At 40.5% G+C, this 14,631-nt stretch overlaps 2 protein-coding genes across 2 annotated transcripts in view; one reads left to right on the top strand and one right to left on the bottom strand.

Moving 5' to 3' along the window:
• lrp2a (low density lipoprotein receptor-related protein 2a) overlaps positions 1-4,668 on the top strand; it is a 65,897-nt gene extending 61,229 nt beyond the window's left edge. The window contains exons 80-82 of the mRNA XM_034694361.1: positions 3,215-3,331; positions 3,418-3,489; positions 3,571-4,668. Of these exons, the coding sequence (XP_034550252.1) occupies positions 3,215-3,331; positions 3,418-3,489; positions 3,571-3,738 (357 nt within the window). The 3' untranslated portion in view covers positions 3,739-4,668. The remainder of the gene's footprint in view (positions 1-3,214; positions 3,332-3,417; positions 3,490-3,570) is intronic.
• On the bottom strand, positions 4,344-14,631 carry rdh1 (retinol dehydrogenase 1). Its single transcript, XM_034694367.1, has 6 exons — positions 14,546-14,631; positions 11,634-11,669; positions 11,163-11,493; positions 7,975-8,233; positions 7,056-7,219; positions 4,344-4,984 (listed from the first exon to the last, which is right to left on the bottom strand). Exons 1-6 carry the CDS (start codon positions 14,546-14,548, stop codon positions 4,746-4,748), a joined length of 1,032 nt encoding a protein of 343 aa, XP_034550258.1. The 5' UTR covers positions 14,549-14,631; the 3' UTR covers positions 4,344-4,745.

Genomic DNA, 14,631 nt, shown 5'->3' on the forward strand with positions numbered 1-14,631 from the left:
TGTTTACTCTTTTCCACTCCAAAATGTCCTGTGTGTATGCGTTGCAGCATGTCTTTTCTGAGCTTGAGAGGGATTATTATTTTCTCACCTTTAAGAAGAATCCCATCAGCCTCTGTGATCTCATTCCGATGGTTCCAGTACTCACAGAGGAGTGGAGAACATCGTTTCCTTGTCTCCGGCCAGCCTGACCGGATGACACGCTTGAGGGCGGACAGTTGCTCGTCCTGAGTTGTGGCTGTCTTGATGTCTTCTAGCCGGTCTGCACTCACTGGCGCTGTGCTGATGACTGTGTGCACTTGGGTCTCCATAGCCTCAGCTAGTGAACTGTCCTCATCATCCATAGATTTTCTCGACAATGTGTCGGCTACTGGAATCTCTTTTCCTGGTCTGTGGATGAGGGTCATGCTGTATTTTTGTAGTGCGAGTAGCATACGCTGTAGGCGTGGTGGTGCAAGGGCTAATGGTTTGCGGAGTATTGTCTCTAGCGGCTTGTGGTCTGATTCCACAGTTATGTGTCGCCCATATATGTATTCGTGGAATCTCTTGCAGCCGTAGAGGACAGCATATAGCTCCTTTTCGATTTGGGCGTAATTTTGCTCTGTATTGTTGAGCAGCTTTGATGCGTATGCAACCGGTCTGCCTTCCTGCATGATTGTTGCACCCAAGCCATTTTTCGATGCGTCCACTTGCAGTGTCACTTCCTTTTTTGGGTCGAAGTAGGCTAGCACCGGCCCTGGTTCAGATGTTATAATGTCTTTCATCTTTTGAAACGCTTTCTCATGTGTTTCATCCCATCTGAACTCTGTGCCTTGCCGTAGCAGGTGTCGTAGTGGTGCACTCACCTCAGCCAGATTGGGAGCAAATCTAGCGAGATAATTCACCATGCCGAGAATCGTCTCCAGCTCCGCCTCATTCTGTGGTGGCTGCATGTCACTGACGGCTTTCACCTTGAGGGGGTCGGGCTTCAGTCCATCAGCTGTGAGCTTGTGTCCGAAGTAACTCACTTCACTGACGCAGATCCGGCATTTGTCTGGGTTTAGTTTCAGACCTCTTTCTCTGGTCCGGCTGAGCATAGCTCTGAGGTTGTGGTCATGCTCCTCTTTTGTTTTTCCAAACACGACGATGTCGTCCACGATGCCGGCCACTCCCTCTAGGCCCTCATATGTCTCGTCTATTCTCCTCTGGAATTCATCCTGAGCAGACACGATGCCAAAAGGGAGCCTGAGGAAACGGTACCTTCCAAATATGGTGTTGAAGGTAGTGAGCAATGACGACTCCTCGCTTAGCTTTATGGCCCAGTAGCCTGATCTTGCATCCAATATGCTGAAATATTTAGCTCCAGCCAGTTTGCATGTTACGTCATCAAGTGTTGGGAGGGGGTAGTATGGCCTCATTATTGCTTTGTTTAAAGGCCGTGGGTCCAGGCATATGCGGAGCTTTTGAGTTTTTGGCTTCTCACAAGTTACTAGTGCGTTGACCCACTGTGTCGGCTCAGTCACTTTGCATATAATGTTATCTTTTTCCATGTTCTCTAATTCTGTCTTTAGACGGTCTTTAAGTGCGAATGGCACCCTTCTTGGTGGGCAAACCACCGGCGCTACGCTGGGGTCTATTCTGAAACTGCACTCTCCCTGGAATACCCCTATGCCTTTAAACACATCCGAGTACTCACTTAAGATGTCCGGCGGCTGGGTGACGAGGTCTTTCTTGCTGGTGGTAGTGACTGCGTACACCACCTTGATGAGTCCAAGGGCTTTGCATGCTCTGTAGCCTAGAATGGGTGGACCGTTGCAGTCAACAATGTGGAACTTTTGTGTGGTTGATCTGTCTTTGTACCTGCTTTCAAGGTTGCAGTAGCCTTTCACTGTCAGCGGGTATCCCCCGTAGCCATATAGCTTCTGTTTGTCTTTCTTCAGCTTTGTGCTAGGCATGAGCTTCATAAAGTCTTTTAAGGGTATGACACTTGTCTGTGCACCAGTATCTAATTTGAATGACAGTTTTTTTATTACATTGTCCCAGTGTTAAGTCTGCATACGCACTGTCCTCCTCCTCCTCCACTGCTGTGACGGTGTCCACAAACAGCTCTGAGTCTAAATCCTCATTTATTTCCTTAACAGCGTGCACTTCTTTGTGTCCTGTTTTGTATGGAGTATGGGACTTGGATCTGCATGCTCTTGCAAAATGGTTGAATTTCCGACATTTTAAACACTGTTTCCCCTTTGCTGGGCACTCTGTTTGCTTGTTGTGGTGTCCTCCACATGCACCACAGGCTTTGTCAGACGTTCTGTGGCTCTCATTTGGTCTGTTAGCATGTTTAACAGCGCCTGGCTTTCCATATCTTCTGTGTATCGCGTGCACTACTTGGCTGTCACTAGCCATAGCTTTTAGCTGCACCTGGGCTAGCTCATGGGAGCGCCCTATATCAATCGCTTTTTCTAGCGTTAGCTCTGGTCCCTGACTAAGCAGCTTTTCCCTCACTTTAGGTGAGTTGGTGGCAAATACAATGCGGTCTCTAACCATTTCATCACTATTTGCATAGTTGCAGTCCTTGACAAGAAGTTTTAACTCCGTGATGAATTGCTCAAATGACTCACCACTCCCCTGCGTCTTTACATGAAACTTGTACCTTGCAAATATGGGGTTTGCTTTCGGTGTGAGGTATGCTGTAAACCCGTCATAATATGTTGTTAACAGTTTAGCATCGTCCACCGACACAGTCCATGTGTTACTGATGTCCCGTCCTTTGTCCCCAATCCACAGCAGGAGAAAACTACATTTCTGTTCCTCTGTTCTCTGTTTGAGCGGGCCCGTGAACATGAGCTCTGCATGTTGTTTGAAACGGCGCCATGCATCAGGCAGGTTGGATGATTCCCAGTCCATCCGCGGGGTCGGAACACCAAAAGCTTCCATTTTCTTCCTTTCTTGAATATACTGAATTCTTTAGTGGGTTCGTAGACTTACTTTTCTTTTACTCTGACACCATGTTGTGACTGACTGTCTACTAATAAATCCAGGTCCACGCAGTTGTATCGGAGTTTGAGCTCATCGGCTAACTTCTTTATTTCTCTCCCGCACCGTGCATTTACGTCCTAGCGTCAAGCTACATACATGTACACAACACTTCCGGTTTCCGTTGCAATGCATTTCAAAATAAAGGTTGTATGTATCACCAAACATTACAAACATGACATAATAATAACCTGCCTCTCTACAGGTGACTGTTAATGTGAGCGGTGAACAGTTGGAGAACAACTTTGTGAACCCAGCGTATCGAGTTGATCAGAGCGCCGTCATCGTGAACACATCCTCTGTCAGTACCAAACCTGTACCGGTAAGTCTCTCACCGAGTCCTTATAAAACAACACAAGCAGACTTAGAGACATGTGATGCAACATCATTGTTTGTGTTTTTCCCCAGGAGTCCAGGTGGAGCTTATTCAAGAGGAAATTAAAGCCAAGCACCACATTTGATAACCCTTCATATTCAGAGGTAAGTTTGGATAAGATATTAAAATTTAAAGACATTTATAAAGATATAAAAAAGAGGGTTTAAGTGCATATTGTTTTGTAGATGAAGGATGAAAAGCCTGTAGATGGCGGGGGCCCCTCAGCTCCTGAGCCCTCCCCGTTCGCGCCCCCCGCCAAACCTCTGAAGAAAAATCGTCCGAGCGCCTTTTCACCAACGGAGGACACTTTCAAAGACACAGCCAACCTCGTGAAAGAGGACAGCGATGTATAACCCCATCTCTCAGACGGGAAATTTATAAAAGAAACACGATTTGCACAGAATTTATTTTTTTATGCAGCCTGTGTACAAAATTAAAATTGTTGTAGGAGAGAGAAACACATTTCTATAGGATGAAGAAAAAAAGTCTGGTGTGACTATGCCTTCTGATATTTCTTATGCCAATTCTTGTGTTGATGTTTTTCTTTATTCTGATGTACAATATGTATATCTTTGCACTGAAGCTGCTGATAGAAATGTTAATAAATAAGTTGTATATTTGTAAATTTGAACAGTAAGATTTTTGTCAGAAAATATCTTTGAAATAGAGCCTATGAATAGTTCAGCATAAACTCAATAACAGACATAAACAAAGCTGCATTCTGAATGTACAGTACTTAATGTGATCAAAGGTTATTTAGTTATGATATTTTTATTGCCACTGAACAAAACTGAAGATGTATTTACTTCGTCTTGTATGTTTATATACCTCATTTCAGGGCTGGAAACTGAAAACCAGACTAAAGTAATTGGATCTAAAGCTATAGCATTCATTTTTGAAGACATCTGCTCCAGTACAAACAGACACATCAGATAAAAACAGGCTTCTCATTCACATCTTATGTACCCCAGACTTTATGACTTTGAATCAACATGATTATTATTAAGAATGACATTGGATACTGGCCAAAATGTTTTGGAGCAATACTTGAATGTGCCCATGTTTGCCACATGGAAATTAATTTGTATGTTGTTGATTAGCATCACATGACATGAGGATGCAGACGTGGACAGATGTTTCATAAATTTATCACAGGATGATTTATTTTGTATCATAATGAGAACAAATAAAAACTGTAACTGTGATTATTCACAACATGCCCGCATGGTTTTAAATTGCTGCTGCTGAAACATGAATGAATACATTTCCTATTTTGTAACACAGTCTTGACTCCTTTTTTTTTTTACTGTATTGTCACAATGAGTGTTTGATTGTCACGTTACAAAAACATTACAGTGTCTTACTGCGCCTTCTTGGCTGCTTTTTCACCCTTAGGTGAAGGCAGAAGCACACTGATGACAAAGTCTAATGCAAACGAAGGCATGTAGGACAGAGGAATCCAAAAAAACTTAGCGTCCCAGCCAGCGCTGTAACGTATGCGTGGGAACTGAGCGGTCAGCGCGTGCTGCATACACCTCGTCACCTTAGAGAGATCTGAACTGCACAGCATGCCCATGGAGAAGTCCTGAGCTTTCAAATCTGGTGGATAGAAACAAGAAAGAATTAGCTGCCTAGAATGTTTGATTTGATCCACTCGTTGCTACGGTGGCCCTGAAGGAGGAAAACTGATTTACAAAAGACGAAACACTTTTACAAAGTTGGAGAAAAATTTACATTTTGGAAAACAAATTTACATTTTTAAGAAAACACATTTACAAAATCAAAAAACACTTTTACAAGCGGTGAGACAATTTTACAAATGACGGAACACTTTTACCATTCCTTAAACAAATTTACATTTATTGTTAACGGAAAGGGAATGTACCAAATACCAGAAGTGATCCAGGAAGTGATCGAGTGAGGGGTCATTTATTTTGTTTGGATGGAGAGGAACCAAACGGAGCGAGGTTTGGTACTGGTACTCCGTTTGGTACCGGATCACTTCCGGTGTTTGGTACATTCCCTTTCCGTTAAAAATAGGGATGTACATTTAAGTATTTTCCGTGATCAATTTTTGGAAATGTTAACGATCAATTATCGGTTAATCAATAAAAATATATATATATATTATTCTTCTGTGGAAAAACAAGGCCAAATATGTTTTTCCACCAAAATTATATTTTCTACAGCAACAAAATGCATATAACTGGCGGTATTGAATATAGGTAACATGGTTTTATTTTTTTGTTGTTTTTATTTTTTTATATTTTTCAGCTTTTTTGCCTTTATTGGATAGGACAGCTGAAGATTGATAGGAAATGTGGGGAGTAGAGAGCGGGGGAAGACATGCAGGAAATGGTCAACCGGCCGGGAATCGAACCGGCGACTCCTGCGACGAGGACTGTAGCCTCTGTATGTTGGGTGCTTAGACCGCTAGGCCACCAGCGCTCCAAATATAGGTAACATGTTTAACACTGATTATCAACCATCAGGCTCATAAAAATATTCTCAGAGGACATATCTTATAATGTGAAGGCTCATCCACAGCATCCCTGTACACTCATCAGTTACAGCGGATAGCCACCTCTATTTTAAATAATGCCTCACACCCTCTGCACAGTGATTTCCAGCTTCTTCACTCTGGACGACGGTTTTTAGTCCCAAGGTGCAGGACACAGCATCACAAGAAAAGCTTTGTTGCTGCTGCTATTACTGAGCTGAACAAGCAATAGCTTTTATTTTCCCACACAGTCCGCCTCCAATTTTAAGACTTGAGCCCAGATTGTCTTATTTATTCATGTGATTCCATTGTTTTTATTGGTTGACTGTTCTCTGATATGCGTTTTAAATGGAACCTTTAGCACTTTTATCATTTTATCATGTCTACTCATTTTACCATTTTAGTGTTAGATTAGCTTTAGGATATTTTTGTATGTTTTGCACATTAAGTAGTTTGTTCTGTCTGACATCTATCTTGTAATTTTGTATCGATCTAACATCTCACTGGCTGCAAAACAAGTTTACCTACGGGTACAAATAAAGTAACCTGAACCTGAACCATAATACTAACAGAAAAGTACTTCAGACTCACAGTGTCCAGTTTTCTGTCTACTCATTCTTATTGAGAAAAATAAACGTGTATTCGGTCAGGTGAGAAAAGCCCAGACGGCTCTGATGTTGCTGGTCTGCAAACTTAGAGTACTAGCAATTCCCAGGGTCTGTTGGCTTTGTATCTAAAGGTGGAAATGTCCTGTTTAAAGTTGTCAACCTTTGTGTCATTGTAGGCAGCAGTTGTGTATTGATCCTCTTTAAAAAGCGGAGACCTGCCACTCAGTTGCAGCCGCCAGCTGAGCGTCTCCGCTGTGCGCAACACCTTTAACAGCTGATTCACATCGAAACATGCTTTAAACTTAAAACACCTCCCTGATAGCTGAGTGTTCCGTAGTTTGTAAAATTGTCTCAACGCTTGAAAATGTGTTTTTTTGATTTTGTAAATTTGTTTTCTTAAATGTGAATTTGTTTTGGCCTTTGGTAAAAGTGTTTTGCTGATGTCATTTTGCTTTATAAAATGTACATTTTTCTCCAACTTTGTAAAAGTGTTTCATCTTTTGTAAATTTGTTTTGTCCTTCAGGGCACCCGTACGTTGCTGCATGTAATGCCTCTACTTACATTCATCAAAGTAAGTATCCCCATAGGAGTCTTTGATCTCCTGAGGGAGGCGGTTCCAAAGCCTCCTCAGGTCGGTTTCAATGAGATCCAACTGTGTGACGGCTGTCTTAAAGAAACCAGGCTCGATGATGCTTACTTTGACGCCAAAATGCCTCATGTCCAATCTGGGAAAAAGAAGAATATCATATTCCTTTAGTGCCACTCATAGTATCCCTGACATCACCCATCTGTTTCTGAAGCGCTGTTTTGAAGCCAATTGTTGGAGGGAGCCATACATAGGGCCCATACACAGGGCCCATACACAGGGGCCATACATAGGGCCCATACACAGGGGCCATACACAGGGGCCATACATAGGGCCCATACACAGGGGCCATACATAGGGGCCATACACAGGGGCATACATAGGGCCCATACACAGGGGCCATACATAGGGGCCAGACACAGGGGCCATACACAGGGGCCATATACAGGGGCCATACATAGGGATCAAACATAGGGGGAGCTAAGGGAACCATATTGCTGCTGTCAAGCGATTGTGACATAAAGAGGCGAGCTTTGAGCCTCCTAGCCAACAGCTACAGTGTTCCCATGTTGAGGCACATAGGAGGTTTAGATTTTATATTGAAATGTGATTTGGACGGGAATATTTATTATCATTCTGTCTCTGAAATTCCTCTAAAAACAGTTTTAGATCACATCAATTCAACATACTTTTTACAATTGTTAAGTATTGTGAAGTATTGTGAAGTAGGCTTCCTACAGGTGACATAACAGAGACACAGGTTCATCATTTATGTCCTTTTTAAGCTGCTTTCTGACAGTAATAGATGTTAACCTGTGTACTTCTTTGATTGCTCTACCTTCCCATATTTCTTGTTCTTGACTTCTTACTCTGTGTGATTAATCATGAGGGTACCTGAGGGAGTCGGAAAAGGCTTCCACTCCCCATTTGGACAGACAGTATCCTCCACCAGTGGCAGACAGTCTGCCCAGAATGCTGGCCACATTCACCACCCTGCCCCGCGCCTTCTTCAGCAGGGGCAAAAACTGCAGAGTGACCTCGACGACTCCAATCAGATTCACATCCAGCACCTTTGTGAAATCCTCGATCTGCATCCACTCTGTGGGGCCGATAGGAATGGCCCTGCCTGCGTTATTCACCAAACCCCACAGACCTGCCGAGACACAAGACACCACACACATACATGAATGAATGACTAGTGATTAAACCATCTGAGATATCTCACTGAAAAAGTAATTTATATCATGCTTGCTTTCTTTATATCTACTTATTAATTTATTCAATTATGTTGTTGAAAAACTGGATTGAAAACTGCCTATTATGCCTCTGTCGCAGCGAGGTGCATTCAGGGACCGTCGTAAATGTGCAATACAGCCGTTTCATGGCATTTTTCTGTGAATCTAGAGAATCAAGATACATTCACAGAGGCCACATCAAGAATGTTTTCTTTTGACATTTTAGCAAGGACAGGCTTAATTATTTAACTTAAAATGTTTTCAGTTTCCGCCGACTAAAACTAGACTAAAACTAAAAGGCATTTTCATTTAAAAAAGACTAAGACTAAATCTAAAATAGCCGCCAAAATTAACACTGCTGCCTAAAAATAAAACATTTGTTTATATGTAATAGGGGGCTGGATAATCACACCCTTCACGTCAGCACTTTCACAATAAACTCTGAGTCCCAAAGTTGAGTCAGCAGAATTACAGACTCTTGGAGTGAGTGTAAATTGGCAAAGTAAAATCTCCATCAGAGAGCTCACACTTGATGATGTGACTTCTGGACAGCACTACACACTCCCACTCTAAACAGACACCGCCTCTAAATCAGTAAGCATGGAGTTATTGTTACTACTGAGGGCAGTTTTGTGAGGGAATCCTCTCAGTGCGGGATCAGGTGTGTGTCTGATTGGTCTCTGATCAAGACCTGGGGCCTCATGTACAAAGAATTGCGTGAATTTCCTACCGAAACATGGCGTACGCTCAAATCCAGAAAACATTGTACGCACAAACATATCCAGATGTATGAATCTGTGCACAAGGATCAACAGCTGTAGAAACTTGTGTACGCCAGCCATGAAGTTGGCGTGAGGCACCGCACATTTCCACGGTCATTTCACTCTTGATACATCTGAACTTTGCTGTGAAAAAGAGCGTACGCCACGTTTTTGTGCGTACGCACTCTTTGTACATGAGGCCCCCAGGTGTGCAAAGCTCCCAATTCTTCAGCAATCAAAAGTGCAGTGCACTTGATTTCCACTTTATCTGTATTTACTTGGCAGTATTAGCCCAATATAAATCCCACAATGCATCACTTTGAAGAAGTTTATTCCCACTAAGTTATTATCAAGAGCCACGAGATGCTACTTAAGAATAAGAAATTTAAGAATAAATTTCAATGTATAAAGATTTTTTTTAAATGTAAATGTTGTAACTTTATATTATATTCATATCTTAACAATGGTGATATAACCATAGGTATGCAAGCTCCTACTGTCCACAGCAAGTAATAAGAAAGTGCCCAAGCAGGGTGCCAAATAATGCAAGCACAATCAGAAGCACTTTGTTGTCTTTGACAATCTATCACACGATGAAAACAGGGTTGGTAACTGTGGTTTGTTTTTTAATTCCCACACCTTTGGCAACTTAAGACATACTTACACGTGGTAGGCAAATGTTCCTTTCACGTAGCAAAACGTGCCAAAGTGTGTGCATAATCAGGCACACTCAGCTAAGTGTGGAGAAGTGGGACAGCGGCATTCGTGAAACGCTTTTGAGATCTCCTCTCTAAATTTCTTTTCAGTTTAGTTTGTCGTCAGCTGCTTGGCAATGGTGGTGAGTTAGTTTGTTTCCAGCTCTTACAATCATCCTGATCTTTCTACCTGTTTTCCATCATTCTGACACTATTAATATATATTTTATCGTGATTAATTTAACTGTCAATAAAAATAATTCCCTTCTCATTTAACCCACCTGTTATGTTGCGGGTCAAAGTAACCCATTTCAAAGCTAAACATGTAAAACAAAATCATTCAAAGTATTTTTTCGGTATGAAACTTCTTCTGCTTGGCTTAATTAGCGTAATCAACATATGAAATGAAAAGGGTTCATTCACATATTTGCAACCCCCCTGCATGTTTATATTACATAGACACTGTTTGGGGGACAATTTGACCCGGCACCCAAATTGGAGGTCAAAAGGGGCACAAAGTGTCACATATTAATGGTTTCTTTGCAACTGTGTGACATATTTCACCCCAATCACGCACACACACACACACACACACACACACACACACACACACACACACACACACACACACACACACACACACACACTCTCCCTATCACTTGACCTCATCTGAAAAGTGGGAGAATGCAGGTGTTGGCATGACATTTGACGAGTACCTATTCTGTTCCTTTGAGCAAACTCCAGCCACATTGAAGGGACACTCAATGTGGCTGGGATTTTTTGGGGGGTTCTGACATTTTGAATAATGAAACATGCCCCGGGTCAAATTGACCCAGGAACATTATTGTTGTTCCTGAGCACAAACCCTGCTATACTTGAATTAAGTATGCAAAAAAATAATTAGTTGTCTAATATTTCTGTAGGAAATAAAAAAGACCAATCTAATTTTTGTTAGATCCAGAAAACTAATAAGATACTTATATGAAATGTTTGTTTTTGCTCCATGGGAATAATGACAAAGAAATATGCAATCAGTGTCGGAATGCCAAACTATCAGAACTATGGAGATTAGAATAAAGCACATTCTGTGTATTTATGTCCACAGCTAAACTCACCCATATAGACCAGACATGTTCAGTGAAAATAATAAGAGAGCTTCTTCAAAGTTTATCCCATGGTCAGGATCAACTTCTAATCAATGTGTAGTCCAGGTTTATGTGTGGAGAAGCTTTAGTTTTCTCCTGCCTGGTAAAACTCTGCCTATGAGGTAAGGATTTTCAGTAGGAGGATGATGAGTTGATGTGATGCTCCAGGTTGTTGTTTTTTTTTTATCTCCTCCAGTGCCTCACTCTGACTGGCACCCTATCTGTGTGAGCATGTGTGCCCCTCACCTCGCTCTCCGACCTCTCCGCTCACAAACTCCACCGCCCTCCTGATGCTCGAGCTGTCTGTAACATCCAGCAGGAGGGTCTTCAGCCTGGGGGAGGCCGCCGCTGTCAGATCTGCTGCACCTCTCTCTGTCAGACATGCAGCGATGACGTGGACACCTTTTTCATCCAGCTGTCTGGCCAGAAGGTTTCCAAAGCCACTGTCGCAGCCAGTGATGAACACATGCTTCTGGCTGAGGCCGCTCAGTGTGTAAGAATCTCTGATTAACCAGCGGATTGAAGCAAGAGCGACCAGAAGTAAAACACAGGACAAGACTGGGTGTGAGAGGATCACCTGAAACATACAGTGGATAAAATACAGCTTTGATTTCTCATTTTTTCTTAATATTCAATATTCAACATATTTCCTGTAAAACACAAAAAAATATGTGTTTAAAAGTAATTAATGCTGATAGTAAAGACAAATCAACTTACCTCCAATAAACATGTTCTTAGACTCTCAGCTGTCACCTAAAAGAAGAAGAATCATGAATACATTTCTTCAGTCTTAAACATCACAGAGAAGTAAGACAGATTACATTTGAATTATTGCTTTCTTAATACTTTTGCTTATGTGCTGCAATTGAAATTATTCTGAGGTTCCTTTTAAATTCTATCTTTGCTCTCCACCACGTTTTTTTTTTTGCAGTGCAGGTTGCAAAGTATTTGCATACTACACTTGACATAAAAACTGGTATCAGTTTATCAAAACAATTCCTTGTGAAAGATTAAATCTGTGGTTTTTTGTCGCCTTGTCACATGTTTTCGTGGTTTGACCAAAGCCAGTTTTAAGCAAGTTTATCAGATGATTCAATTTACTGTTCAAGGTGCAAAGAGATCAAACTGTCAAACATAAATAAAGGGGAAACTCTGATAATTAACACAGACTTGTGTATCTGAACTTTCTTTATCTCTTCTGTTACTCTCCTGTTAATCCTTTTATGACCACTCAGATTTATTTATTTCTGATTTTGTACAAAACAGCCCCTCCAGTAGGTTTGGTTTGAGATGACACTTTTAGTTTTTACTTAAAAATATCTTTAGCTGAAATAAATAAGCATTAGGAATAACTAAATGAATTCCCCATAGTATAGTTAAAATGATATACATAGTCTTTCTGGCCTGTGTTAAAATGTACATAGTTAACATTCCTCAAAAATTGCAGTACAGCAGACTGTTGCTGTTTGGTTTTACTTCAACACCCCCTAGTGGTTCAATCTTGCAATTAAATCTACTCTACATGGAACTCCCAATGTTTAAAAAAAATAGGGTTACATATCTTTCTTGCTGGTAAATGTATTCATATAAGACATCTTATTAAAACCTTATTAGTTCAGTGAGGGAATAGTTGTGTAACAATGATATTAAATCTTAATATATGTCTGCTCCAGTTTTAGTGTTTTATGGTTTGTTTTTATTTATTGTTTCTATTGTTTTTATTGTTTTCTTGTCCTGTGTTTTAATTGTTTGATGCCTGCGTTGTTTGTCTATTTATGTACAGCACTCTGTTTCGGCTGTGGTCGTTTTTAAAGTGCTTTATAAATAGAGTTGAGTTAAATTGAGTTAATATAAGCCAGGATGGGACTAGATCTTCTTGAAGAAGTTGGAGGCTTTTATTTCCTAGTTTCGTCCTCAGTCTGTTCCAAACTGAAGAAACCTTTCGGAGGAGAAATGAAACATCTTCAAGAATTTCTACAAATTCAAGTTGCCTTTTCAGATCAAGCATTGAATTACTGTGAACTGGGTGACTTTGAACCATCACAGATACAGTTGTGCTCATAAGTTTGCATACCCTGGCAGAATTTGTGATTTTTTTTGGCCATTTTTCAGAGAATATGAATGATAACAGAAAAACTTTTTTTCACTCATGGTTAGTGGTTGGGTGAAGCAAAAATTTTATCAAACAACTGTGTTCACTCATTTTATATCATAAAGACAACAGAAACTAACCAAGAAACCATAAATTCTGCCAGGGTATGTAAACTAATGAGCACAACTGTATATGAAGGAAATGAACTACTGACATTATCTACTGAACAATGAGCATGCTTTGTCTTGTACTTTAACACAACTTCTTTACTTCACCACCTTTCACGTCCTCTACTTATCTGACAGATAAGCTAACTACTAACCAGTTCCTTTATCATTTCACATGCAAAAAAAGACCAGCTTTTAAAGTATCTGATACTTGTTAAACTACCTAAAAAGTGCAGTTAGCTCCACATTAAGTAACAGTAAGTCATCTCATAATCATGTACAAACGGTACATATTGAACAATATCTCTCACAAAGGTCAGTTTATTGTATAATGGCTAATTTTGCATTGCTTGTATTCAAAAGCAATACATTATGTAGATACCTCATTAAACATTGTGATTAACCTATGTGTATAAGACTTTTCTTTTAAAATTTTTGTCTGTTTAAGAATAATGATATGTTGTCATTCTTTGTGTACCAAAATGCAAAATCGTAGCAAAATGTACTTAAACGTTTTTGCTAGGATCCTTCATACAACAATTGTTTACCAAACCACCAGATGGCAACAGATCTTGTGTTATTTGAGGGCAAAAACACTTCAACAACATTAATTTATTAGATTTAGTAGTCAGTGATAAACAAGTATCTGAATGCAAGTTATGTGTTTCAAAACAGCATCAAAGCTAATTTAAAACAACCCAAGACACAGAATGAATCAGGTTCAGGTTCAGGTTCAGGTAACTTTATTTGTACCCGTAGGTAAACTTGTTTTGCAGCCAGTGAGATGTTAGGTCGATACAAAATTACAAGATAGACTTCAGACAGAACAATCTACTTAATGTGCAAAACATACAAAAAATATCCTAAAAACTAATCTAACACTAAAAATGGTAAAATGAATAGACATGATAAAATGATAAAATGATAAAAGTGCTAAAGGTTCCATTTAAAAAGCATATCAGAAAACAGTCAACCAATGAAAACAATGGAATCACATGAATAAATAAGACAATCTGGGCTCAAGTCATAAGATTGGAGGCTGACTGCGTGGAAAATAAAAGCTATTGCTTGTTCAGCTCAGTAACAGCAGCAGGAACAAAGCTTTTCTTGTGACGCTGTGTCCTGCACCTTGGGACTAAAAACTGTCGTCCAGAGTGAAGAAGCTGGAAATCACTGTGCAGAGGGTGTGAGGCATTATTTAAAATAGAGGTGGCTATCTGCTGTAACTGATGAGTGTACAGGGAAACTGTGGATGCCTGTGGCTCACCAATCAACTTGCTTGACCATTTAACTATCTGGTTTAAAGAGTTCCTTTCCCTTAGAGTGATTTGGCCAAACCACGAGACTGAATAGAATTAAAGCAAACATACCATGGCTGTAAGTATTCTGATGAAGATGTAGTTGTCCTCCTTCACACCAGGGAGTGCGAGTTAACTCAATGAAGCCACGATCCACT

Source organism: Notolabrus celidotus, chromosome 10, assembly GCF_009762535.1.
Source record: "Notolabrus celidotus isolate fNotCel1 chromosome 10, fNotCel1.pri, whole genome shotgun sequence".
Lineage (NCBI taxonomy): Eukaryota > Metazoa > Chordata > Actinopteri > Labriformes > Labridae > Notolabrus > Notolabrus celidotus.

What these genes read in the sequence shown, in the direction of transcription:
- rdh1 (XM_034694367.1), bottom strand. An exon ending in CGGAGAGGTCGGAGAGCGAG is followed by an intron (nt 8,234 to 11,162) that starts GTGAGGGGCACA and finishes GTGTCTCGGCAG; the next exon opens with GTCTGTGGGGTTTGGTGAAT. An exon ending in GGATACTTACTTTGATGAAT is followed by an intron (nt 4,985 to 7,055) that starts GTAAGTAGAGGC and finishes TCTATCCACCAG; the next exon opens with ATTTGAAAGCTCAGGACTTC.